The 26,951-nt window shown below is 38.8% G+C and overlaps 1 protein-coding gene across 1 annotated transcript in view; it reads right to left on the bottom strand.

Annotated features, from left to right (window-relative positions):
- Positions 1 to 1,693: 1,693 nt before the first annotated feature.
- slc15a4 (solute carrier family 15 member 4) overlaps positions 1,694 to 26,951 on the bottom strand; it is a 36,398-nt gene continuing 11,140 nt past the window's right edge. The window contains exons 7-9 of the mRNA XM_084361046.1: positions 23,059 to 23,217; positions 17,853 to 18,011; positions 1,694 to 4,867 (exon numbers count right to left, since the gene is read on the bottom strand). Of these exons, the coding sequence (XP_084217172.1) occupies positions 4,716 to 4,867; positions 17,853 to 18,011; positions 23,059 to 23,217 (470 nt within the window). The 3' untranslated portion in view covers positions 1,694 to 4,715. The remainder of the gene's footprint in view (positions 4,868 to 17,852; positions 18,012 to 23,058; positions 23,218 to 26,951) is intronic.

Below are 26,951 nucleotides of genomic sequence, written 5' to 3' on the forward strand. Positions count from 1 at the left end.
TATAAATGTAGACAGGAGGTTCTCTCTAAGGCACTGCTGTTTGCTTAAGTCCTGTCCAATAAATTATCTTAAAATATTGGGAGGCCAGTCCCTAAACTATATATCTCAGTGTTATTGCCTTGCAATTCTGCCTCCATAACCACTTCGATGTGTCAGAAATCCCTCTCAACATGAGAAACAAGCCGCCACACGAGAATTATAACCTGGAGGCATTGTGTTGGTTTCAAACATCAAGCTCAGTCACGGCTGTGTGGGCTCTCTGACCAAATTAAACAGGAAATGGCCCTTTCCGCGCCTCATGGCTGGGAGGGCTCAGCATTAAAAAATGATCTGTGATGACGTGTTGATTTCAATCTGTGTCTGATGAAACTGAGAAGAAATATGCTGCCGTCTTTAATAGGAATGCAAAATGAGGCTTTACACCTCTGTGGTTGCAACTTTTTTTCCGAACAGCATGCCTCAGGGTCTGTTTTTGTAAAATAAATAATTTAAGCACTCTACTTTGAGTTTCTCTCAGGGTCAACAAACCATAACCCTAATCATGAAAGAATTCTGGCAGGCTTTAAAGGCACAATCCGTGATTCACATGTCAACAACAGGGACTGGAACATGTTATCACTCTAAGTTATTAATGTTTCCTGACACTGAAAATATTTGTGAACACAGGAGTGAACTTCAACATATATTAGTTTAGAATAAAGAAGGCCTCTAATTTTCATTTATACGTATATGCAACTCCTGACTGCACAACCTGTGAGCAGTCCTGGCTTGTGAGAAAAATACTCGATATGCATCATAAAAAAGAAAGCTTTCTACAAACATGAAAACAATTTAAGAGAAATCCACATCAGCAAGGTACAATCAACAAACAAACAAGCGAAGAAACTAGCTTGTACAAAGTTTTGCCAACTCACCAATAAAGTGTCTGAGTGTTTCAGTAGTACATCAAACTCCAACAAAAACTACACAATGGCAAAAGAACTGTGATTGCAGATGCTTTTTCATGCTTTTACCTGTAAAAAAACGACTCCTTATTTCACAGTGAACACCACTATCCTTTAACACTGGAAAACCATGGATGGCAGCCATTTGATTGATAGCTCATTTGAGTAGAAATTAACTTCTTTGCCCACCCTAGGGCCTACAATAGCCAATGAGTGATCACGTAGACCAATGGACCAACCCCCCCCTCTCTCCTCTCTCCTGATCCACTTGCAGGCCACCATCTGAAAGATTGATGCATCATCCCTGAATGGCTGTTTTTCCACCTAAGCACTAGTTTTTGTTTTTGTTATGTGCACAAACTTATTGTAAATAAGGAAATAAAGAACTAAACATTTTTATGCCATGCGAATGGATATTGTTATTACATTTTTAGTTGGACCATGTAAGACAGTATGATGTGGACACCATTGTGTTTTCCAGCTAATAGGGGCAGTTACAGGCAATCTGTAGCCTTATTTTTGCATTAAAAACATATATTATATTCTAATATTCTTCTTCATATTTAGGTGAGAAACATAAATTAAAAAAGAAAATTATTCAGTGTGTTCAAACTCCTATAGATTAATGCTTTCAGAAGAAAAATCTGCTTTTAACCTTTCAAAAGAGAGCTTTACATTTACTTTGGGCTAGACTGGGATAGGTGTTGTAGAATTATTTCACATACATTTCCAGGAATAAGACAGCAAAATGACAAACACAATTCTCATTTTAATAAACTTTAATGGCCAAAAACATAACCATGAAACAATATTCCAGTTCTGTAGCATTATGAAAACAAATTATCATTCCAAAAAACGGAAAACTAAATAAATCTAAATTTTTTAGGAGACTGAGACGTCAAAGCAAAAATGTTTATAAAATATGCAATAAAACAAGGAACATCCATTTATCTGACCAATTAAATACAAACGAAAATCACAAAAGACAGGCATCACATACCATCTGTACTGAGATAGCTTCTTGCTTTTTATGTGCTCTTACAACTGTAACCGTATGTACACCACAGGATAAACACTGTTCTGTGCTTTGAAAGGCAGTTTTAAATTTCCTGGAGTGTTATGTCACTCTGTGCTCTTGCTCGAGCCCTGAGTTCTTTTGTTTTAATAAAAGTCCGTACCTTGTGCTGTACCTATTCTGAGAAACACACACGCATGAATACACACACACTCACACACATTTTTCTTAAGCTAAAATAAATGCATCACAGTCTAATAAATACAAGAACAACATATTTCCTGGCAAAGCTGCAAAGCTGTGATAACACTGTAGAAAGTTGCTGACAACAAATACTGTGAAATTTGTGGCTTATTTTGTTCTGAAACTCTGAATCTGAATATGATGTCAGTGTGAATGGATTACACTTTTCATTTGTACTTAATTAAATCCAGCACTCCTTTTCATCACGATCCAAGCATTAATGCAGTGGATGTTTTTAAGATCTGCACTCAAGGTTGCCTGTTAAGCTTAAGGTTAGTTTCTAATTAGTTGTTTGTCAGGCAGACGTGCGGTTTTGCAGCTTGACCAGAAATTTAAAAACTGCTGTGAAGCTTCATCTGGGACATGGAGTATTTATAACACGAGGAGTTATCATTATTCATGTATGGAGCTGTTTGAGGATTTAAGGCGGATTTATGTGGATTTACAGTATGTAATCACAGGCAGGGGAAACAAATGTGGGAGATCGTTTTCCTCTCAATATTAGATTTGAATATCAGATTAGCCAAACAGAGTTTATTTGGAATCTCCACAAACATAGCCCTACTCTGTCTCAACACTGACAGCAATACCATCCAGCATTAAAGAAACAGTTCGTCCAAAATTTTAAATGTGGTCGTTATCTACTCACCCCCATGTAGATGGAAAGTCGGGTGAAGTTTCACAGTCCACAATATATTTCGGGGCTTCACAGCAAATCAGAATTGAAGCATTCTCCTAAACAACTAAAGTAGCTTGGGACTTGCATAAAAAACAACCGAAATAAACATTAAATGGCTCCATATGGCTGCACAATACATCATTTTAGCATCAACATCGCAATGTGTGTCTGTGCAATGTCAAGTAAGGCAAACGACTCAAACACGTCGTGCTACAACACGGCACAAGTCTTTTTTCCATGACTCATTTTCGAGAGAAATCTGTCAGATTTAATGGCTCTGTGATACATGGTTGTGAGCCTCAATCAATCTTGATCAACGTATCAAACACAGCATGACCTGCTTTGGTTTGATAAAATGCACCCCACTTACAAAATCAGCCACGTCATACTAGAATGATTTTTTTTTCCTCCAGAAAAGCTGTTTGGGTTATTTGGAGGGTATTTTTTTCATATCACAATATATATCGCACAAAACCAAATCCCAATCTTAGTTTTTTCCAATATCGTGCAGCCCTACTCCACACAGCTCATCCATCGTAATCCAAGTCTACAGAAGCCCCAAGAGCCTAAATCAATTTGAAAAGATATTATTTACATGCTCAAGGCACCCTCGAGCTCACAGACCCAGGCTAGTGGTTTTAGCTTAGCACAGTGAAGATTTCCACTCTAATAATCTAATAATCTTTTCAAATCAATGTAGGATCTCAGGGCTGCTGGAGACTTGGATTACACTGGACGAGCTGCATGGAGCCATTTGATTGTTATTTTTTTGGTTGTTTACTTCAGTTGTTCAGGAGAACGCTGCAAAGCTGTTCTGCTGTGAAACTCCAGAAATGTTTCATGAAATGTGAAACTTCACCTGACTTTCCATCATGGGGGTGAGTAAATAATAACTGAATTTATATCATTGAGTTAACTGTTCATTTAAAACAAATTTCCCATTTAATGCAATCACAGCTATGTTACTGCCTAGTTATTTCAAGCCCAACACATGTAACTGTTACTGTTATGTTAACTGAAATAATGCAAACATTCAAGTATATTTAATGCACAAATAGCCCAATTTTAAACTGTAGATGTACAACCCTGATTCCAAAAATGTTGGGACGATGTGTAAAAAAGCAAATAAAAACAGAATACAAATAATCAAATTCAAAATAAGCATATATTTACAAAAATTAATTAAGTTTATGAGGTAAAAATGTAAAATATTGTATTTGTACTTTTTCCAATTGAGATTAAATCAAAAAGGATTAGCAAATCACATATTTAGTTTTTTATGTTCTATATAGTGTCCGAACTATATTGGAATCAGGGTTTGCAAGTGGAGAAATCATTTAAACAGTCAGTTTGACAAAATACCGGGTCAGTAAAATGGTTAGTCCAAAAATAAGACTTTGTTAGAAAACAGAAAGTAAAAGTCTAACTTTAAAAACTGAGTATTCTTTATGATTATAAAATATCTAGATATTGTATTTTTTATGGCACCACTCCTCATGTCAAGTGCAAATGATCAAAGAAAGGCAACAGGAGTAAACACACAGGAGTGAAGGAGAATCAAACATGGCTCCTGCATTACTTTCAGCAGTACCTGTGCATTCATACAGCGATCTAAAACCATTATGGTTATAAAAAAGGATAGAGTCCCCGCTTTAAAGGTAAAATAAACATAAATAAGAAATATTTAGTCATGACAGGATCATTTGTGGCTTTTCTGAAAGAGGTAAAGCAAACTTTTGTAGGATTTCATTACCTATTCGTCAGGGTCTTTGGGCACTAAGCGATATGACTGGAGAAGGCAGGTGCGGTGAGGGGGATATGGGACATGTGGAGGTCAAGAGGAGGTGTGTCCCTGCCTTTGGCTTCCTGCTCTGCTCTTCTGCTTGTCATACTTGACAGAGACAATAAGGAAGACCAGCAAGGTGATGCCCTGGATCCCCGCCAGCAGGAAGAAGTAGTAGTGCAGAGAGCATTCATTGATATTACCTGGAAAGAGAGAACACAAGGACATTATTAGAAGGAGCTGAGAAGCAAGACTGCCATTCTGATGAAAATTCAGAGGTGCACGGCAAAATGACAAATATGCAAATTTGGAGAACAAAAGAGCCAGTCTCGACACATTCATACTGGGACAGCAGGGGGGTTCTTTTATCACAAAGTACTACATGTTAAAAGAATACTAAAGGTAAAGGTAAATGGCCACAAGCTTGCTAATGTGGCAGGTTGCTGTGTTTTTGTCAGACATGAAAGGAAGGCTTGAAGTGAGCGTGGCAGAGAAACAGAGTTCTGTCAGGAATTAGGATTCAGTGGAGGGGCTTGTTACTTCTCATCTCACCACAGTGTGAAACCTTCTGAAAGTGAAGACGGTTGACCCGGCTCTTCACCGTCGATACAGAAAGGCTGTATTGATGATGTGGGACTGAAGAATCAGAAATAACACAAGCAGCACAGGCACTCAGCTGTGATTCGAGCCAGGGAGTCTGTCATCTGTATGAAAGGGAGGTTTGTTTCCTCATGGGAATGAGATGCAATAAATACGAGGAAAAAATAAACTGATGCCTCCGCTGTGATCTGCTGCATGACTTGTGTACAAGGGGGAGGAGAAGACAAAACGACCTCGCTGAGGCTGACAGAACTGAGGACGATAAGTTTCTAGCATTAAAGGAACAGTTCACCCAAAAGTGAAAATTCAGTCAATATCTACTCTTTCACATGCTGATGGAAAGTGAGTAAAGGGAGTAAAGTTGAAAATTACCAAGTTACATATTTGAATTTACTTAATTACCCACAAATTAACACAATAATTACCTTAAGTTTTGTTAATAAATAGCTGATAATTTATTTTTTGCCCAGCATTTATTGCCGATTACAGAAAATCAATTGACATTCCTGAATTGCCTTTTTAGGGCTTATAATAATGCATTCACACCACTCAACCAAGTGAGCACAAACTGGGATTTTAACGTTGCTTTTCGTTTGAGGCCTGAGTGATATCTGGTCTGAATGTATAAGATCTTTTTTTGCAGTCTTTTTTTAAACCATCTAAAATGGGGTTAGAACATCAATGCGCCATATTTTTGTAATTATTCAGATAATTTGTTCATTTGTAGGTTGAACGAGAGACGGTAGTGATTAATGTGTACTGTATTTTCAGGTGAAATGTGGTCTATATTAGGTTTTAAGGAGAAATCTTCTCTGTAGCTGCTAAGCATTAGTGCACACCCCTTCTGAAGTGGGTGCAAAAGCTCCACTGCGGGTTGAGGGTGTAAATAATGTATTTCAGATCAATAAATAAAAAACAAGTCCCCAGCTACTTCAGTTGTTAAGGAGAATGCTGCCACATTGTTTTGTTGAGAAGCTCCTGAAATGTTTTGTTAACTACAAACCTTCACCCGACTTTCCATCAGCATGGAGGAGAATAGATAATGACTGAATTTTCATTTTTGGGTGAACCGTTCCTTTAAAATGTCGAGTAATGCTATTTGTTGACATCGTCTACCCATTTTTCCTGCTGGGTCTGGAGAATTAAATGAGCAGCCTTCAGCAGTAACAGTCTTAACATTTGCTGGTCTGCTGAGTGAAGTGGTCGTTCACATTCAGCAACCAAGCTCAAGAGAAAAGCTCCAAACAAATCCTGTTTTCTCCTCGCTGGGGTTTTACATGAAGGGCAAAGCTGACGACAGTCCAATTGTCTCCACTGTTCAAGTACAGAGACAATTGGATTGGCATTAGAGCAGCTTTTGGCCTCTTGACCATGTCAGGCACACCAATTGACTTTGTAGTGAACAGCATGAGGGGAGAATGATGACTACTTTGCTGGACGAAGAGACATTTAAGGGTGACCTGGTTTTAGGAGAGCAAAACTGAGGATTTAATCTTTGTTCCTGCTACAGAATATTGAAGAACATGCCTTCCATTTATGTAACAGGCTCAATGTAAGGCGCAGTTTCATCAGTGGACAGAGATACCTATAGCTTACATCCTACATTATCGTCAAATGAGTTGATGTGAAGGCCCAGAGCGATCTGCCGGCTTTCCTTTAAAAAGCTTCTATTAGCGTCTCCATGTGGAGCTGTCACACTGAATAAAGAGCCAGAGACAGAGGAGCAGGCCTGATTTTAATTAGATATGGGGGCAATTGTCAATTCAGTTCTGCCTGTTCACATGGCAGAGAGAGAGAGTGTGTGTGTGTGTGTGTGTGTGTGTGTGTGTGTGTGTGTGTGTGTGTGTGTGTGTGTGTGTGTGTGTGTGTGTGTGTGTCTGTGAGTCTGTGAGTGAATGTATTGAACCACCTTACTTTTGGGCTTTTTTGTGGGCTGATTTTGGAACATGTTCAATGTGAGACAGACTACATACTTTGCAAACTGTTGTTTTCGTAGTTTCTAAAACTTTTTAAGGTTTGGAGAGAAAGAACTATTCAAATAAACAGTACAGCTGAGGTCACCACCCTTTGCTGTAACACAACCAGGGCATGAATCGCTCTTGGAATGATGTGCTTACAGACAAGGTGTTGCTGTTGCAAGATGTTAACAAGACTAAGAATCCCAATTTAATTACACAATCACAGTAACAAGTGCAGAGCTGTAGGTCAGGACCGTGTGAGCGTCTCCAAGCACAACAGCTATTTTGGTTTGTGTATGTGCAGGAGAGCAAAGTGCAAAAAGGCCGGCTGAAGTGGAATACACGTCAAATGAGAACAGAGTAAAGCTGTGGGGCAGTTTGGCTTGCAAACAGCAGTCAAGAGGTGTATAAATTAAATACAATAATACATAAAAATGGCAATCCATACAGTATATTCACCAATCAGCCGTTAACCACACGCGTTTTTTTTTGTGGTGGTAGGATGGACTCCTGCTAGGGGGGGGCACTGCTATCAGGAAGTGCTGTTGTCATGAGATGAGATGTGATGAGATGTGATTACTGTCTTTTGAGTGGGTGGTGCCTGTCAAGTGGCATCCACATGAATGCCCAGACCCACGGGTTTCCCCGCAGAACACTGAATGGTAACGAAAATGATCAGTCTCATTCACTTCACCTGTCAGTGGTTTTAATGTTTTGGCTGATTGGTGTACATACATGCAGGGGATGTGGTGATTATTATATACACTCTCAGCCAGTCTCATTACTGGTCTTATCACCCTGAAACAACTGTGCCAATCACAGAGTTCAACAATTGAAAAGATGCCTCTGCAGGAAATCATAATGTTGTCTGGATTGGGCAGAGCAGCATTATGTGAACACGCAGACCATAAACCTGCAGCAGGAGGCAGCTGCTGTGTTTTTTTTAGTACAATGATGACAGAAGTGAATTAAATTAAACTGACAAAATTCTTTGGCGAAGGAGACCAATGCTATTTCAGTCAGAATTCTACTGTATTTCACATTGTTGGTGGTTACATCATATCAGAAAATATGACACAGCGGTGTTTGCTTTGTAACGGGTTTCAAGAATAAAACATTTTTTTTTATATAAATTGAAAGGAAGGCTGTGATGCACAGGATTAATGAGCTCTGGTAATCCGATGTCTCTCATAAACAGCAGAATGCAGTTATATCCATACAGTCCAAAGTGTGTGTATGTGTGTGTGGTTATTTTGTAGCAGGCCGGTGTCGCATGGCACTTCTCTGCTCTGAAGCTGCAGGTTTATCACATGTATGTGTTGCAACGAGAAGAGTTTCATACAGTAGAAGAATAAAGCAGCTGTGGACAACAGATATTCTAAGAAACACTCATATTAATAAATCAGGGCAAAACAATTCACTCCTTTAACCGCATTAAATATGATTTTTTTGATGCCAATGTAAACACATCTACTGGCTGAGAAGAGTTTCATTAAAAGTGTTTGCTTACTTTTTAAACATTTTTCCGTCATTGCTTCACAGTTGCTTCAAGTATTTTGTTTGATGTTGTTAATAAAATCAGCAGATTGCAGCAGATTGATGTTGTGATGGAAACTGACGCTGTTCTGAGACATCTATTTTCACGGTAAAGCCTAAGACCCATTTTCCACCAAATTACCCACAACTTTGTGCTGCTTGAATCTGAATGAATCTCCCACATATGCACCGTGTGCTGGGCACAGAGGGGCAATGCAAATATCAGGGGTTGTTGGGAGTCTACAGCCATGCTAGTGGTTTATGCTGATTGTTAGAAGATATACGGTAATGTAACATTTTACATTAATTCCAATAATTTCCTGGAAAGAACTAATTTGATTCTAACTGCAGCAGAAATTATTTTCTTATACTTTCTTTTCTGCACATTTCTTTCATGAACCAGGTGCGTAGGAGAGGGATGATTAGATCCAGAAGTAAACTCCTGCACAAACTTACAAAAGTACATCAGTTTGTGACTGAAGTACCAAACCTATATTATACTTTACTATACACAGCGATGAGCAAAAATGTAGACCAAAATTTTCACATAAATATGTAAATTCCTGTTGAGTAGGCACCAAAGGTCTCCAAGGGAAACTGCAATTACAGACAAGAAGAGTGAAAAACTGCATAGATAGTTACGCATGAACAAAATAAACACAAGGTCCTATTAATAGGGTGGAGGAAAATCTGATTATTGTTACTTATTTATGTATACATAGGATTTATGTATATATTTATGCTCTGTCCTTGTTTTAGGAATGTGACTAGTTGCAGACTTGAATCCAGCCTATTTAAGATGGTTTCTCATTGTAACAAACTATTTGCGTGATGAAGGTCTAGTGCCAAAATTCATAGACATGTATTCACAGTAAATGTATTTTTAATTTTGTCAGTGTGCAGGAGTGTGTTTGCAACTAATTACAGCAAAAGTATCAATTTATTGAAGCCAAATCAATACAAACAATATTCAATTGATATTTATCTATTATTAAAAACACAATTATCCATTATTATGTTGAATATGTTTGCCTGTGGTCATGCATGACTAAAATACTGTCTTGGTCAGCCTAGCGATTAAGCAAAATCAATTACATTGCAAAATGATTGTAATTTTTCTTTAAGTAATTCAACATAAAATATTTAAATTAACAGACCACCAAAAAAAAAAAAACATTACCAAATTTTGACCCAATTTGGAGCTGGACAATCGAACTAGCAACCTTCCGATTACTAGACGACCCACTGTACCTTCTGAGCCCCCCTAAATTTGCCATTAATTTTTTTTTTTTTTCTCGTCAAGATCCATACATTATTTCATGTGAAATTCCCAAAAATGTTGAAAAACACCCCATCTCACAATGTTATTGAATGTAAGAAAAACAAAATTCCTGGATCCCCGGATCCGTACCAAAACGTTTTGTGGAAATCTGCTCCGTAGTTTTTGTGTCCTCCTGCTGACAAACCAACCAACCAATGGACACGGGTGAAAAAGATAGCCTCCTTGGTGGAGGTAATAAGAGCTCACGGAGAACAGAGAAACAAAGAATCGGTCCTTCAAGAATAGTCTCAAGTAAAATGATACAATATGTGTAAATATACACATATCTGCTGTTATCCATACATTTTATTAAACGTGACTGTATAGCTACAGCTGTGATTAAAACATGGCACAGCTGTGATTAAAACATGGCAGTGTTTCACAACGAAGGTCTGCCTAACATCCACCTCACTGTGTTACAGGCAGCAGTGACACAACGCATCATCAGCTAACCTTCATGTTCTTATACATGATTTAATGTGTCGTCCTTCCCTACTGATCAAAGAACAGGATTAACTCATTTGAAACAAGTGATCCCGGTGCTTTGCATGATCACTTGCGATCAGCGGAGCAAATCACACTCCATAATGTCACCATCGTGCATATAAATAATTCTTTTTCCAGCCTCTCTGTTGTGTGCGTGCTCTTGTGGGTAATTAGATATCGAGGGGAATAAAGAAACACCTCGATAAAAGGATGTATCACACAGGAGTGATTCTTCTTCAGTGCTCTTTGCACTAGGCCATCTCTATAGCCTGAAACCTTTGATCTAGGAACAGAGAACCGGCTCATGACTGAAGTGCTGCCAGAGCATTAATGAAATGAGTGGCAAATGGAAAACCTGACACTCTGACCCCCGTCACAGATTTATCTTATTTTGTTGTCATCCTAATCTGGTCAAAAGTTTAAAATGTGAGAAATATATCAAACACAAAAGAAGTGTTTGAATAATTCATGAAGTGCAAAACAATGTGCTTGACAGGACAGCACAGCAGGTAAAGGGAAGTGCATTCGCAGCAAGGGCACTCGTGTTTTCAAATCGATAATTCACCTTAAGAGTCTGCCTCTGCAGTCTTAATTAACAGAGCAGTATGGCTTACAAACCACAAGAAATACAGCATACAAATTATTTTGAAGACATATGTATCCTAGCGGCAAACAGCAATATCCAGAGTGTTTAGTAAAATATGATGGGATTAGAGTAGAACATGGACCGTGTGAAAATAAGTACAGGATATACAGCCACACTCTTATGAGTTGGCTCTTAAGCAGTTTCTGAATGTCAGCATGAGGCATGTAACAAATCCTGATTTTAGGACATTTCTTCTCCTTAGCTGGAGAGAATGTTTTTACTGTGGCTTTAAGATTATTCTGACAGATGACTGGCTCTCAACCTTTGTTCCAGATTTCAAAACTACTCTCTTAACTGGGACCGAGGAATGAAAAAAAAAAAAAAAAAAAAAGGCGACTGGCAAAGGAGCAAACATCTCTTTTTTAGGAGCAGTGTTGAAAATTGTGCAAGGTTTCAGTTTTCTAATGGTTCTTGCTCTAATTTCATTATACATTAAGTTTGGGCTCTGCCTCCTCCTCTCAGCCTCCGCCCCCAGGGCCCACTTGGCTGCTAAGCATTTTTGAAAAATATGGAATGCTAATTACAGCAGCAAAAGACTAAACAAGGACTTTCTGTAAAACACATTAATGAAGCCCATAAATATTTGACAGTTACTTTAAAGGCAAATTCTATGGGATCAGAGTGAGGTATTCGCTGCTACACAGTTTTTCTCTAAGACTTCCACATGTTTTCCTCTGCGGGCCTGTTTGACAGTTAGTAAATGACGAGATTGTGATTACACCGACTGCCCCAACAGAAGGGGTCAGCCTTCTAATATCTCAGTGATATAAACTTTACCTGCGAGTGGGTTCGAGCAGACCATGCGAGTCCAGATGAAACGGGTCAATATCAATTTAACGTTTGAAAATGGATCAATTGATCCAGACCTTCAGTGCAATGACCCAACTTTTTAATGCTCCAATGCATTCAATGCCATCCTCGGAATGAAATCAGAGAGGGAATCAATGCATGTTTGTCTCAGCTATAAATATAGTTATTACTGCGGCTCCCCACTTGCTCGTTTAAACTTTATGATTGATGCTGGAGTTTTGTAAATAGCCACAATGTGCCGACTATTTTCATGTGCCTTCTGCCACCTTTGACATGTCTGATACATGCGGCAAAAATGACATTTACAAAAAGAGCCCTTTCGTACATAACAAGAGTTAAATTTGCCAGATCTGACATTAAAGGCTCCCATTAAAACACTGACATTTCACTGAGTGTGATCCACCACTTCATGAGCAGGATGTGCGAATGTCAGCTCACTCTTGTGGCTCAGCACGTCCCAGACATCTAATATAAGATCTGCCAGGACTCGAATACTGGCCGAAGAAGCCATTTCCTGTCATGTGACCATGGCGGTGACCAAAAACCTTTCATTTTCTAGAAACAAAAACCTTGTGTGTAAAGAAGAGTGCCAGTGAAGAGAAGAAAGGCTGATATTTGACTGACTTATGACTTAAAAAAAACCTCAATGCTGTCAGGAAAGGACGAGACGGTGTTATACCAGGCCTGTAAAAGTACCAAATAAAAGGCTGTGATGGATGACTGCTCAACCAGATGTGACCACAGGAGGGAAATGATGTGCTGTGGGATATGACGGATCAATAATTTCAACACGTAAGCTCACCAAGTTAGAGAACAGATGTGGCTAAAATACTTTATAATAATCATTTTCATCACTGTGTGCACACTGATGCCATGAGCTTTCACCAGCACATGTGGTCATTCAGTCCCACATGTTAAATGGGAAAGCCATTAACTTCAGGAACAAGAGCGGCATGAGAGGACTTTGAAGAAGCAGGGGTTTTCTTTGGCTATGTTCTTGTTGTATTACACACACATTCTGCTACAGTGTACATGTTTTCACAGATGTTTCATATTGTTGCTCAAAGGCCGGCAACTAAAGTTTTTGTCAGGAATGACTGTAATTGGGCTGACACTGTAAATTTATGTCATTATGGATCAATCTGTCGACTGTAATATTATTAGTGATATTTTTGCTTAAAAAGTGATGAATCAGTAATCACAACAGCCAATCAAGTTTTTGCCCAATCGACTTACAGACCTGTTCAAATGCTGGCCCTTTAACAACCTCATTCCGGCCCTTTGACCATTTTGTTAGTAGGCTCATCAGTTATGTCTGTTGCTACTCACAAATAATACTCTTATTTCATTTAAAAAATTCAACCCGAGCTGTTAAAGCAGAGGGGAATTTACAAGAATTAAACTGACAACCTTCTTCAAGGATTAAAAAGGTACATTGTTTTTTTTTCCTGTACTGTATTGTTTCTTTTTCTGTTGTGAAAAACTAAAAACAAAGTGGAGGAAAATAAAAAGTGCAATGTTTTAAGACATAGGGAATGTAAAATGAGGAAAAGGAGGAATGCCTCTTGGCACTTGACACTGATAACTGGCCTTCCTAAAAAAGTAGTTGAATATATCTGGACTACACTGTTAAATAGGTTTGAAGAATTGTTACAGTTCTAACCTTTATACATTTTTCTTGTGCATGCTGTTTAAATTAAGGATTATCTGAAAAATTATGCTTTATATTTCTAATGAAAAATTAATTAATAATTTGCTTGTGAAGTGTCTTATTATGCACAAAATGATGACACAGCATAGTTGAACCAATATGTTACAGAGTAGCTGCAATGGGACCTCAAAGTTTCCAGGGCTGCACAATTATTTTATCTGATTATTCGATTATTTTGACAGATATTATAATTTTAATATGAGTCACGATTACTGATAATTCTAATTTTTGCTGTTTAATTTCGATTTTCGCTGTTTAATTTGTAATAGTTAAAAAACTATTACAATCTTGATCTTGACCCTTTTGTCTGTCCTCCATTATTTTCCCTTTAATAAGTTTCACTGAGGAAGGGAAAAAAGAAAGTTGTAATTATCTGGCTTACACAATGAGTCTATATCTTCAGAGCTCAGTGTTACATGGGGTAGATTCAAAATTCAAGAAGCAAGAAGCATCTCCCTGAGTCATGTAGTGCAAGAATAGAATAAAATAGTTACTAAAGAGTAAAATTGTTACCAAAGAATAAAATATTTGCTGTGAACCAGATAGACATTAAAAGGATAGACAACATCCAACTTATGACTTCTGTAAAACAGACAAAACATTTATCCAAAATAAATCAAAATTAAAAAAATGGGTATTTGGTATCTGGTGTGGACATTCCCTATTTTCCCCTGACATTTTTACCAAACCAAGAATTTGAGACTAACTTCACAGTTTCTGAATCCAACTGGTTACTGGATGGACTCATGTGACACTTCACAATACTGTCTAACATTACTGAGAGATGGCCCAACAGCACGACAGGAGAGCTCAGCATCTACCAGTGTGATGCCAGACAAGCAGTGCCGTCCCCATGTAACGCTCCAGGGACAGCTTTACTTAAGAGAAGCAGGGCTATGTAATCAGACCCCAAGTCTGTGATTAATGTTGCTCATCTGTCTTCAGGCCCGTGCAGCTCAGTACGACTTAGCACAGCTCACCCAAGATGCTGTTTACTGCACACCATTCTGCCTGCAGCCATGGAAATAAGTTGAATCCTTTCCACCTAGAGAGCCATGAGATAAAAAACTAACATGCAACAAAATGTGAAAAAAAAAAAGTCACGAAAATACACTGCATGATTTCCGAGTGCACTTAGTGGCTAAGCTTCATGTTATGTGTCTTTTATCAGTGGCCAGGAGGATGTTTTGTTCCACTTCTGCAGCTCACCTTTTAAATTACTTATTTTGGAAAGCAAAATGAAGTCTTGCAGGCAATCCGGCTCTACTTTAACTACCCCTCGAGTGACGCAAGGCTGAGAAAGGGATGGATTTATGAAGCGTGCCAAGCATCTTCCAGTGCTAACATCATCAAAAGTACTTCCCGACCTGTCGGCACACTGTATTAATGAGCTATTAGGTGTTTGTGTGTAAACAATTTACAGTGTTGGCTTATTTACCGCATGCTCAGGGAAAAGTGCATCTGGGTTGGGAGCCTCCTCTTACTAGGGAGCCAATCCATCTGCTGCCACCACTATGCTATTCATCCTACCACTCGGACAGATTTACACAAACCTTTTGTCGTACATCTGACATGTCTATTTATTATGGGAAACACTCTTCAAACAAGAGAATGGCACAGAGTGTTGCCGCCCCACCACCCCCACCGTCTGCATCCAATCAACAAAGTCTTTAAGAGGTTTTTAAATCAGCACAAGCTATGAAAATTCTTAAGGTATGTCCCTGGAAAATTAATGTCTGTATTCTGAATCATTACTAACTATTCTATTTCTACAAGTCCATACATTCAGTCGATGTGCAAAGTCAATAGTGCACTAACAGCAGGCCTGACAACTGTAATGCTCAATTCAGGAGGATTATGGACAGCCCCAAGAAAACTGTATGAGTGAAGCTCAATCACTTCTGTGCTGAAGGTGTTTTGAAGAGCGCAGCATCATTCTTAAAGTTAAACGGCAGGAGGACGCCTGTTAGACTGCATGCATGTCAGCTACAGGGTCAACACACACAGAGACGCTGGAATGTCACATCTGTGCAACTTCAGGATTCATACTGTATAAAGCGACATACAAATGAGCTGCTTAATTAATATTCATTTAAAGCTCCGTATTCATGATAACAAGGATGAACCGATATGTCAGCTAAAAGTCTGTATCGGCTGCCATTTGCCTTTTTGGCTGGTATTGGCCTACCTGCAAATAAGATGACATTCATTTGCACATTTTTTTTGTGTATTTAAATGCAGAATAATGGAAGTGGTCACTGCCAGCTGCAGTTGTTTCATCTTGTGGCTTTGTCCTTGCACTGTATTATAAAATGTGTTTGGTTTTTTTTATACTTACTGCTGCTGTTGTGATTCGATTTGATGATATTGTTGTTGCCTTGTCATGTTGTTCATACTGCTAGTTTTGACCCTGTCTTGGCTGGGTCTCACTTGTAAAAGAGATTTTAATCTCAATGCGACTTCCAGCTTAAATAAAGGTTATATATTTACAGACAGCAGTGGCAGATGTTGCTCTCCTGCACTTGTGGTCTTTAATCCAGCATCCAGGACCAGCTTTTTTTTTGATTATGTTCTAGTCATGTGTGTTTGTGAAACACTAAACATACTGTTCATGTAATACTACATGTTTCGTACATCTACATCTGCTATGGAATGACTGTAATTGGTCTGTAACTATACATTGTTCTAATTAATAATTGATTTGTTGACTGTTTTATTGATCAAGCAATTAATCATTGTGTCCATAAAATGGCAAACACAATTTCCCAAAGCTTTTTGTTTGTTTTGTCACTCTGTAATTCTAATCAAGTACGTATTGTTTAGGAGGCTAAAAACAAAAACAATCTTTTTTTATGTGAAAGAAGGTTAATTAATGGTTGTTTCATTAATTTGTATGATCCTATTTGTGCTCTTTCAAAGACAGTATAATGAAGAGCTAAATTATTTAAAAACCACTCAGTGATTTTTTCCTTTGCACAAAATGTTTCAAGGTTCATTTAACTGTCACTCTACAAGACCGGGTTTTTACAACGAAATACAAGTTGTAGTCCCTGAATGCTACAGAAGGAAAACTATTTTTTATGATGTGTTGAGGAGGAGCTCAGGAGTCTCACAGCCTGAGGAATGAAGCTGCTCTGTAGTCCGGTGGTACAGCAGCAGATACTTCTGTTTTTTTGTGCAAGATGGCAGCAGGGTGAGCAGGCTTTGGCTGGGTTATTCCCACACACCTTACCGATATCACTGGTGCTCCGTATATGGATACCAATAATGTTTTGGACCGTGCACGAACCATACCAGTTTGTGAGGTTGCCAGCCAGGATGATTTGCCCCTATTTAAAAGTTAAAGAGAACTTGGCACCAGAATGTAACCCTCTTAACTTTCCTTAAGAAGTAGAGGTAAAGAGGGGGAATAAATTACAACAAAAGCAAAATAAATTGGTAGCGGCACTGGCCCAGAACTTCACAATTTGTGCATGCCTGCAGGATAATGTCACTACTGTTATGGGAAGTGGTATAAAATGATGATGGATTACATTTAAAACAATGATAAGCTTTAAACCTGCAATAAGTGATGTTTTATGGTGAACTTGGATGGAACCTCTTTACACATCCAGCAATTACAGTAAAGATTGTTATTTTTTGAAGGTGCGCTTCTGACCACCTCATGACTGAAAATACAATTTCCACTCTCCTTTCAGCTCTGTTTGTACTCAACTCTGATGGAAATATGCGTCTCCTTAGCACCTATCTGCTCCACTATGTTCACCAACAAACCTTGGTGCTGTGCAGGTAGTGTTTTTAGAGCTTTTATGTTGAAAAAAGCTGCCTGCAGAGGCTGAAAATGAGACTTTGAGAGTGGTGAGGGTGAACCAAAACAGTAAAGTTATCTTTAATGTAAGATGTAATGCTCCAGCGAGCTGACAGAAACAGCAGGGTCAGGTGATTATACTCTGTGGGTACGAGCAACCCCTTTCACATTACATCACATTTCCCTCCATCTGTTGTTATTACAATAATATAGATTATAGCTGCTTTACTTTGTGACATTTTCTACATCTTGGTGTTGGATTACTACCATGACTGCACAGAGTAGAAGTGTACAAGCTACTGTAACTCTTACCAAAGTCTTTGTGTGATGACATCCAGCCAATCGCCCTCAGGGAAACGATTGCCAACAAACCGGAGCCCACGAAGGAGCCAATCCCAGAGAAGAAGAAGAAGAGCCCCATGATGGCACTCTGCATGGACTTGGGGGCCGCAGAATAGGCAAACTCCAGACCTGCAAAAGACAGAGTAAAAAGACAGATATTTGGTGAATTCTTGTGGGGTATGCAGGGTATAAAACAGTGAAAATATAAAGATAAGTTAAAGTATGCTCACATGTTACAGTGCAATGTAGCCTGAAAACATACTGTCAAATTCATGTACGCTTCGCAGTAATATCTATGCTTAACATCTAAGTAACATGACTGGTTTTGTTGAATGTGCCCGTCTCCTTTCAGTTTGTTGTCTGTGAGACCAAAAGGCTTCCTCTGCAGCTGCTTGACAGCGAATTTTCCATGGTGGCACTGGTCTGCAGCGCCATTGTTGGGTACCTACTCTGCCTGGTACTGTTCTCCAAAAAACATGTATTTCTGGAAAACACATCACTCAGTATTTACTGTGTCTTGAAAGAAATAAAAGAACTGAGAAAATGGGCAAGGGACCTAAGAAAAAGAGAGACGAGGAAGGAAAAAAAACATCAAATATGTGTCTTTTTTGCCCGGAGAAGTGTCTGCCTGCAAGCTGACATTGATAATTTCATGGCACCTCAAACATGTGATTTTCAAATGAGGCCCTATAGCTACATCTGTCGGGAGAGATTAGGGAACTGCGGTTAAATACATTTGCCGTTTAAGTCTTTTCTAGAGGGGGACATTGCACAAATTAATGTGACAAACAGTCTCCTTACGGATACCTGTGCTGGCTGTGCAAAAAAAAAGCTTTATAAAATAAGGAATGAGATAAGAGCATGGCAAATATAAGGTTATTATTCAGTGGAAAACATGAATGACCTTTCCAGAAGTTCACAACAACACATTTGTTTGATATCCTAAGCTAACCTTTTGATAGCAACAAACACTGGTCAATAGCTATGCATATCACAGAGGATTGCAAAGGTTGGTGAGGATTCTCAGATACGGCTCTGCATAGTAAAGGGAAAGCACGTGTGACGAACATGTAACGTCATGATTAATCCAGCTGTCTGTGACACCAAAGATGAAAGAGACAGTCATTAGCTTTCACCACACACAGACAAACTGCTCGACCTTTCTCAACCAAAAGGTAGAATCATTTGAGAAAAAAATGAAAAGATGGAATTTATAATGCATATAGATATTTTGTCTTGGAGGAGTGATTATTCTTCCTTAGAAAAAACATTTTCAAAAGTGCAGCGCATAATTAAAAGTACTGTAGGGAATCATCCTGCTGAAGTTTTTTGCATATTCTTTTTGCCTGAAAACAGACAAACTCGGATCATGTACGAGCAAAGAATTACCCCACGTCCTACAAGACTGGGGGATTGCAGCAAGGAAGTTTGACGGCACTGGAGGTTTTAAACAGATTTATTCAAACAGAAGAAGACTAAGGGGAAATATTCCTCCTAACCAGACATATGTCACAATTCTGTCAGCCAATTTTCCTTGAGGTAAGCCCTGTGGGATGGTATGTAGGGAGAGACGAGAGTACGCTTATTTTAAGGATCCCTATAGCTTTGTTATGTCTGGATTTGACTTTCATGGGGACCCTGATGGTTTTGTGCGAATTCCAGTGTTTTACAGGAGCATTATGGAGTTCTGTTCAAGGGCTTTACAATACCCAAGCTTATTAAACAAATTTCAGTATCCATGGATTTTAAATTTAAAGATGACGAATGTGAACGTTCCAGTACTGACTGGATGGGCTAGATAATCCCTCCACTGTACTGAGGAAAGAAAAGTCTTAAATATTAATGGTTCAATCTTCAGTCTTGATATAGAAATAAAGCGAGCACTATATAGAGGAGCCTACAACATGCCACGTAGTAATACGAAAATGACTCAATTGTGGCTCTAGGCTCGAATCACTAAGATAATTGAGGCTTGAAACCATTATAATGTCTGCAGAGAAAAAGACATAAAAGGACAGAGAACAAACCTATACAGACAGATAGATAGACACAAAATTGATCCACACGATACAAGGCAGATTTCTGTTGTGCACTGCAGACTCAAGCATAGGATAAAAATAAGCCACAGCTGCCACACAGCAATGTTCTATATCACATTCGGTGCATTTCTCACAGACACAAAGTCCCCTCTTTTAATAAAGGAGAATATTGCTGCTGTTGTTTCCATTCTTGTCTGAGATTTTGCCGCCGCAATTTGATATAACATTAGAGCTATTTCTCACTTTGTCACATTATTATATTACTGGGGCAATACGGCCTTATTTCCCATAGCTTTTAATGAAATGGCATTTCCTGTTTAGGTCAGGGCTCACAAACAGAGAGAAAGAAGAAATGAGAGCTGGCTTGTTGAGCAGTTTTCAGCTGATAGCCTCAAAGTATCAGAGGAGTTTTGTAGCTGTCAGTTCCAGCGTGAACTATTGTGACCTGCTTTGATTCAATGCTTTTCTTTCTAATCATTTTCTGGAAAAAAAAAACAAGGAATCTATTTCTCCGGAGGAAAGCAAACACTGCTATATTTCCAGTGAAGGATTATGGGTGGCCTTACATTGATGAGCATGTGTGTTAGACGGATTATTTAATAGAACGACTCATCTTAGTAGCAACAGTGATACAACTTTGATTTCACCCTGGGAGAGGTTCCTCAGTGATGGAATGTAACTAAGTACATTGTCTAAGTACTGTACTTAAGTAGAGTATAATACATGGAATGTTCTCTGTTAACGGAGCAGAGAAAGGCATGAAGGCGAGGCACTCGAGAACGTGCATGAAGTCACATCCTTTGGACTGTCGCAGAAAGTCCGAGTCCTTCACAAAGAAATCCACAGTCCAGCAGCATTGAAAAACTTCAACAAATCATCCAGAGGCTTGTATAGGCAACCAAGAGAGCGGGGGAGGTCTCACTTTTCAGGTCATGTCTGCTCAAATATGGCTAATAAAGAAATTAAATATATTAAATACATGTAAATTGCTACAAATTGCTGCATAGATCCCCTTTTAAGCAGGTGTGTATTTCAGTATTTGGAGTGAAACTGTGGAATTCTTTGGACAATCACATAAAATGCTGCTCAAATATTATTCAATTTAAATGAATTTATAAAAAAAACAATAATGGTAAATGCTGAACTGAGTAATATTTTTTATCAAGATGACTATTATTGTATCCGAGTTTGTATTGTTGAATCTTTTTATGATCTGTGAAAAGGAAAAAGGGATGGCAATCATGTTATTATTATGAAAGGGGCCATAGAAGTTTTTCTTCTTCCTGCTCCTTTTGTGTTCATGAAATGCGTTTAAGTATTATAGATAAAAGTATATTATTTGTCTTGTTGCAGTTTTTGCATTTTCTTCAACTTTATACCACCACTCTGATACATTTTGGGGAAAAATATTGTACTTTTACTTTTAGTCTGCTACACTTTTTTTTTTATTTAACCTTTATTTAAATCTCTAGGGGATCATTGAGGGCAAGCCCTCAGTTACATGTCGAGAGGAACAAAGAGACAAACAACAACTAAAACAAACACAGTTACATTCAAAAGCATCGTAGCTGGAAATCATATTTTTAAATTGGTCCATGGAAACGATTGTGTTGAGTTGGAGTGTCTGTTGTAAAGTACTCCAGGACGAAGCAGCAGAGTAACTGAAAGCATTTTTACCAAATTCAGTGTTAATCCGGGAAACGTTGAGCATTAAGTAATCACTTGAACGTGTTGAAAAGTTACTATGAGACCAATTTAATAAAGTGCTGATGTATCATGGCGTGTTGCCTTTCAAGACTTTATAGGTGAAAGTGAACCACTTTGATAGCTGATATTTTTAAACTAGAATGCTACTCAGTAAATGAATATTTCATCCAAGGCCCGACAGTTTTTAATACAAACAAGCCTAATTCAATATCAAACTCGATTTTCCTTGAATTGTTGGTTATTTTTTGACTTTGTATCATGCAATCAATATTTAAAGTGGTATACAAATAAAGTCATCTTTAAAGTTTTTCCACATTCTCGCCTGTCTCAAACGTCATCAGAGACTATAGGATTAAGGTGTAAATATTGTGTAGTGTGTAACAGAATCCTGTGGAGGGAGGAGTGTTTCTACAAAACTTTCATAAAGAGTTAATTAACTGAAGTCACACTCACTCACAAGTGTTAAATAGACATGCCGAAAGTTTAAGTTTATTGTGCCAAGGTGTTGAGATATAAATGGCTTTAGAACTTTGGCTGCAAATACCCAATGGAGATTAAACTAATTTTGAGTGAGAGATTTGTCAACCTGCAGATTATTTTAATACCTGCAGTCATTAGACTCTACAGTATGATACCTCTTAAGTAGGCAAGTAGGCATTTAAGTATAACTTAAGTGCTGGACTGCTAATTAAACACACCATCACTTTCTGTGTATTAAGTGTAATATGTCCCCATGAACAGCTGGGGAAGGATTCTGATTGGGTAATTTAGACCTGAACTTGCACTACAGCGTGTTGCGGTACAATTTGTCAGTATTATTATCTCTCTCTGTTTCATACGCTGTATATATTCAAGTTCATAGAGGTAAATGTCAGCACAACAACTGACTGAACATGGAGGTGAAAAGTTCATGTTATGATGCTAATTGTGTTGTCACAGTGACGATACCCTCGGGATACATGGTACAGAACATGGCACATATTGTCATCTGAATAACAAGCACAGGAAGAGATGCTGGTTTGTGGCTGTCATCATCGTATCAACTTCAAAAGGTTACTTTATCCACACCTTATTTATAAAATGCCATTACTGAACAGTGTCTTGCCGTGGTGTGAAAAAAATCAGGATAATCAACTATCGATCGACTTCTTGGGCTATTTACTCTGGACTACAACCCGCAAACACATTAAGCCGGTGTAGTCCGGCAATGAATCAAACAAACTGCTCAAAAAGGGTTTAACACATTAGTCTTCACTGCAGTTTGCTTAGAAGAATGGACACTACAGTTTTTGCCCCACGATCCCTTCAGAGTGGCTCACTGACCACATGGTTCATCACTGGAGGGTACTGTATTTCACTGTTAGTCTGAATCATCATGTCTGCCTAACCGCAGTGCTAAACGAGACACAGGAGATGTCAAACAAATGTACCTGCAATGCTGGCAAAGATTTCGCTGATTCCTATCAGCACATATTGAGGCACTTGCCACCATATGGGTAAATCTGCTGCGTAGTAGATAACTTTCCCAACCACCTGGTCAATGGTTCCATTTGATTTTATGATCTCCAGGCGTTTGGTCTCCAAGATACCTGAGGGGTCAAATAGAGAAACAATTTATATGAGCAGTTTGCTGAGAGGCAATGTAAGCAAAAACAGACAAAGTACTGTCGTAAAACATGAAAACACAAACTCACGCTGTGTTGGGGAGTAGTGGACTACATTCTATTACATTATTAGTAGTTTAAGCTGGTAAAAGACCACTTTTTTGCTTGAACTTATTCTGAAATAAATACTGATTACACAGTGTAATGGCTGTAGAAGCTGACACTATTTGAGTACAGTTTGGTTCCAGACAGACCTCACTTTCACTTTCACTGTGCCACCAGGTTAGATTTTTCCAGGAAAAATTAAGCTCCAATTACAGAGAAAGGAAGCCTGTCTGCCATTGTGTAACCAAAACTGGAAGAGACATTGTGTTTTAACCCAATGCCTCTGTTAAATTTTTGGCATCAGTGTTTCTTTTCCCGCGGGCCGCTGTTTCTCTCAGTCGTGCCTTTATCATACACAGTTTTCTTAGCTTAGCTTGCTTGGCTAGTCGGCCAACATTGTTTTATGCATATGAGGCTGAACAAAGCTAAGTTACGGACAACCTGGCATAGGGATGTGTGTCGGTGGTAGCGGGAGTTTCCTCTACAGGGTGACACAGTTGGAGATCAATGTCAGAGCAATGGTGGGAAACAGCGGTGGCTACAGTGGTGAGCTAATACACAACTGCTGCCTTACAACAACACTGATTCAACACATAACACATAATTCATAAACAACGATGTCATCGTCCATCATGATGTTTCACTGTAGACAGCGTTATATGCCAATTCAGCAGACATCGCCTACTTGTGTCAAAGTCTGTTTACCATGAGTACTTGAGACAGTTTAAAACTGGCATTCTTTCTACTAGATCTATAAGTAACAAAGCTTTTTCATAGCACTGAGATCATGGTTTCTAGGTCAAATATGGATTCTTACAGTTGCTTGTTGCTTTGGAAAGCGGCCAGGCTTCATACCACTAGCCATGTTGCTAACGCTGTCTTGGCGATGGAGGTGCCAACAACCACATAGTTGAAAAGTTGTCTATTTCCACTTTAACTACTTTTCGCAGTGTCTTGCCGGAACTTCAGCTAAATCTGGATTTGCATAGTAAATGATAATAATAAACAATGCAATAATATAATATAATAATGCAATAATAAAGCAGATAAAATCATTGAACACGTGGGTTTTCAAAGTGATTAAAGTAGTCACATTACATTTTCGCCATGTTTGTGTAGTTAACTGCAGAAACTACTGACAACTTTGGGCAATAAAATAATTATCCTTTATTTAGCTTACAATTGCTTCTCGAATGTAATTCAGAGCCAACATTCTGTGGACTAATAAGTGGGGTGTTTTATATATATATATATATATATATATTTTGTTTATGCATGTATGTTTTTTTTGTGAGCACTTTTGCCAGTAAACTCAACTGGAGTGGCATTTTTGAATGGCATGTGCACAGGCAAAAATCCAACCGGGGGCAGAGGGATACAAACCCCCTCCTACCCCCTATGGAGTCTGTCTCTGGTTGCTGACCTCTAGCAAGGTGTCAAACAAAGGATATGTTGGACCTTTTTTTTACTGCTCCCACTGAATACAATAAAAAACACATATGCATAGCCTTGCTTTCAGAGTTGCTTTGACAACACTGTTTATGAGTTATAATTCTGAAACATATATATACTAAACTAAAAGAAAAAATATATAAATTGGGCATAGTGTGAAGGTTGTATATTTCAGTCAGGGTGAAGAAATTCTCGTTAAAGGCCATGACACAAACAAACAGCCAGACACTGTTAGAGTTAGAGGAATCAGTGACAGCCCATTAAGCGTTTAGCTAGTTTAAAGGCTACCATACCACTTCATTAAGATCACATCTGCATGCTTTCATATTATGGCAGCTCAGAATGGATCAGTGCAGACGGTTCAATAATACGAGCCAAGCAGTTGTCATCAACTGCCGCCGCCTCCTACAAGCTTTATTCGATAGCTATTATCATGTAACCAGCGGCTATTTCCAGATAACTCCCAGAGACAGCCTCCTATCATAACTACACTTAATGCTGTATTTGAGAGGAGTTGCAGCCTTGTAATCCGGCTATCCTATAATACCAAGCGTCCATCTCGGGCAGTGAGGCCACTGGGCTGCCCAGAGCAAGTCTCACTAGAAACACACATCCCTGCTTTTTTCTCTTTCTAAACATCACACATCAAACAACCCAGTGTGATCCATGGCAACTCTACTCCAGCTTTCATATAAAAAAAGAAGAAAAAGAAAGAGATGGTTCTGGACACCTAAAAGCCATTGAGCTGTAACCAAAGCAGATTAGTATATAAAGTTAAGAGAATGTGATAAAAAAAAATATCTCTTCAAAAGCAATGTCAGCGCAGCTTTTCAGAGCTGGCCTCAGTATGCAGCTGAAGTCTAAGACTGTTGGACACAAATGAAAAGGGGATCAGAAAACAGTACACTGTCCGCTTGACAGCATGTCTTCAGCCGTCCTTTTACACTGCATGGGAGGTCCAGACCTCCTTGTGCCATGCGTGTCACCGAGCCGATGAAAGCCAGTGAAATATCGCTGCACCAATGTCATCATGACAAACTCCTGCACATTTCTTGCACATGGTGATGAAATTGATTCTAACTCTTGACAGCAGTGGTGTGGCCGATGTTGTGGACAAAGAGCGGCAGGCTGACAATGCAATGATTTGGACTGGCTATTCTCTGGGCAAAAGATGCCACACTTTGTTATTTCCAACTGCCCATCTGTCAGTCTCTGAACACAACATGATTTCAGTAAGTGGACAGATGCAGATAAGCACCGAGGACCCACAGAAACCCAGCTGAGGGAAATGCAGTTTAATAGTGTCAGGCAGCTCCCAGGAGTCAATGTGTGTAACTGAATTAGTGGGAAGCAAGGCAGTGCTGAGGATAAACAGCACTGAGGCTCAGCAAATTATTCCGGGATGAATAATCGTTCAAATAAGATGCAGATACAATATCATTAATACTGCGGCTCATTTTACAAACTACATTAGTGTACAGATCTGATCCAGACGTCTGATTTGTCTTCTTAAATCCAGGTCAAAACTGTGCTGAACACTAGTTGTGTATGCACCTACTGTTCTGTGACCAATGGCCACACTGCTACACCATCATAAACCCTTTCTCTCCACTCCCAGGACTCAAAATTGCTTTCTGTAATATTCAGAATTTATTGAGTCTGAATTCAAATGCAAGGATTGCACTTTCTTTCAAGAAGCCAAATGGAAAAGTAAATACCTGAATGGCTTTTGAACATCAGAAATGAACATGTTCGAGCACCTTTCCTCCTAAGATTGCTCATGTCTTCTGAAAAGAAAATATCACTTTAAACCGAACACATTAGACGTATTAGATTTGGTAAATAGACCTTTTAGCGCATCGGGCTGATTGAAAAGGATGTTTCTGATGGGCTCAGTCAGGCTTTCAAAACTCTCAGACTCTCAGTCAACAAACTTTCTCACCTCTTCTTCACCATGTCCATAAAATGTAAGGCACAGGAGAGTCTAGTCCAGTTTCAATCTTGTATCCATAAAAACAGCAGCACACAGATGTTTAGATGGGTCTATTCCTTTTAATCTACGCATCATACATTCAGCGTATAGATCACACACACACACACCATTTACTGTACAGCTGGTTAAATCAGCCACTGAGAATGCTGACTTATTTGAGCTGATTAAA

Source organism: Pagrus pagrus, assembly GCF_965226575.1.
Source record: "Pagrus pagrus genome assembly, chromosome: 8".
NCBI classification, from domain to species: Eukaryota; Metazoa; Chordata; class Actinopteri; order Spariformes; family Sparidae; genus Pagrus; species Pagrus pagrus.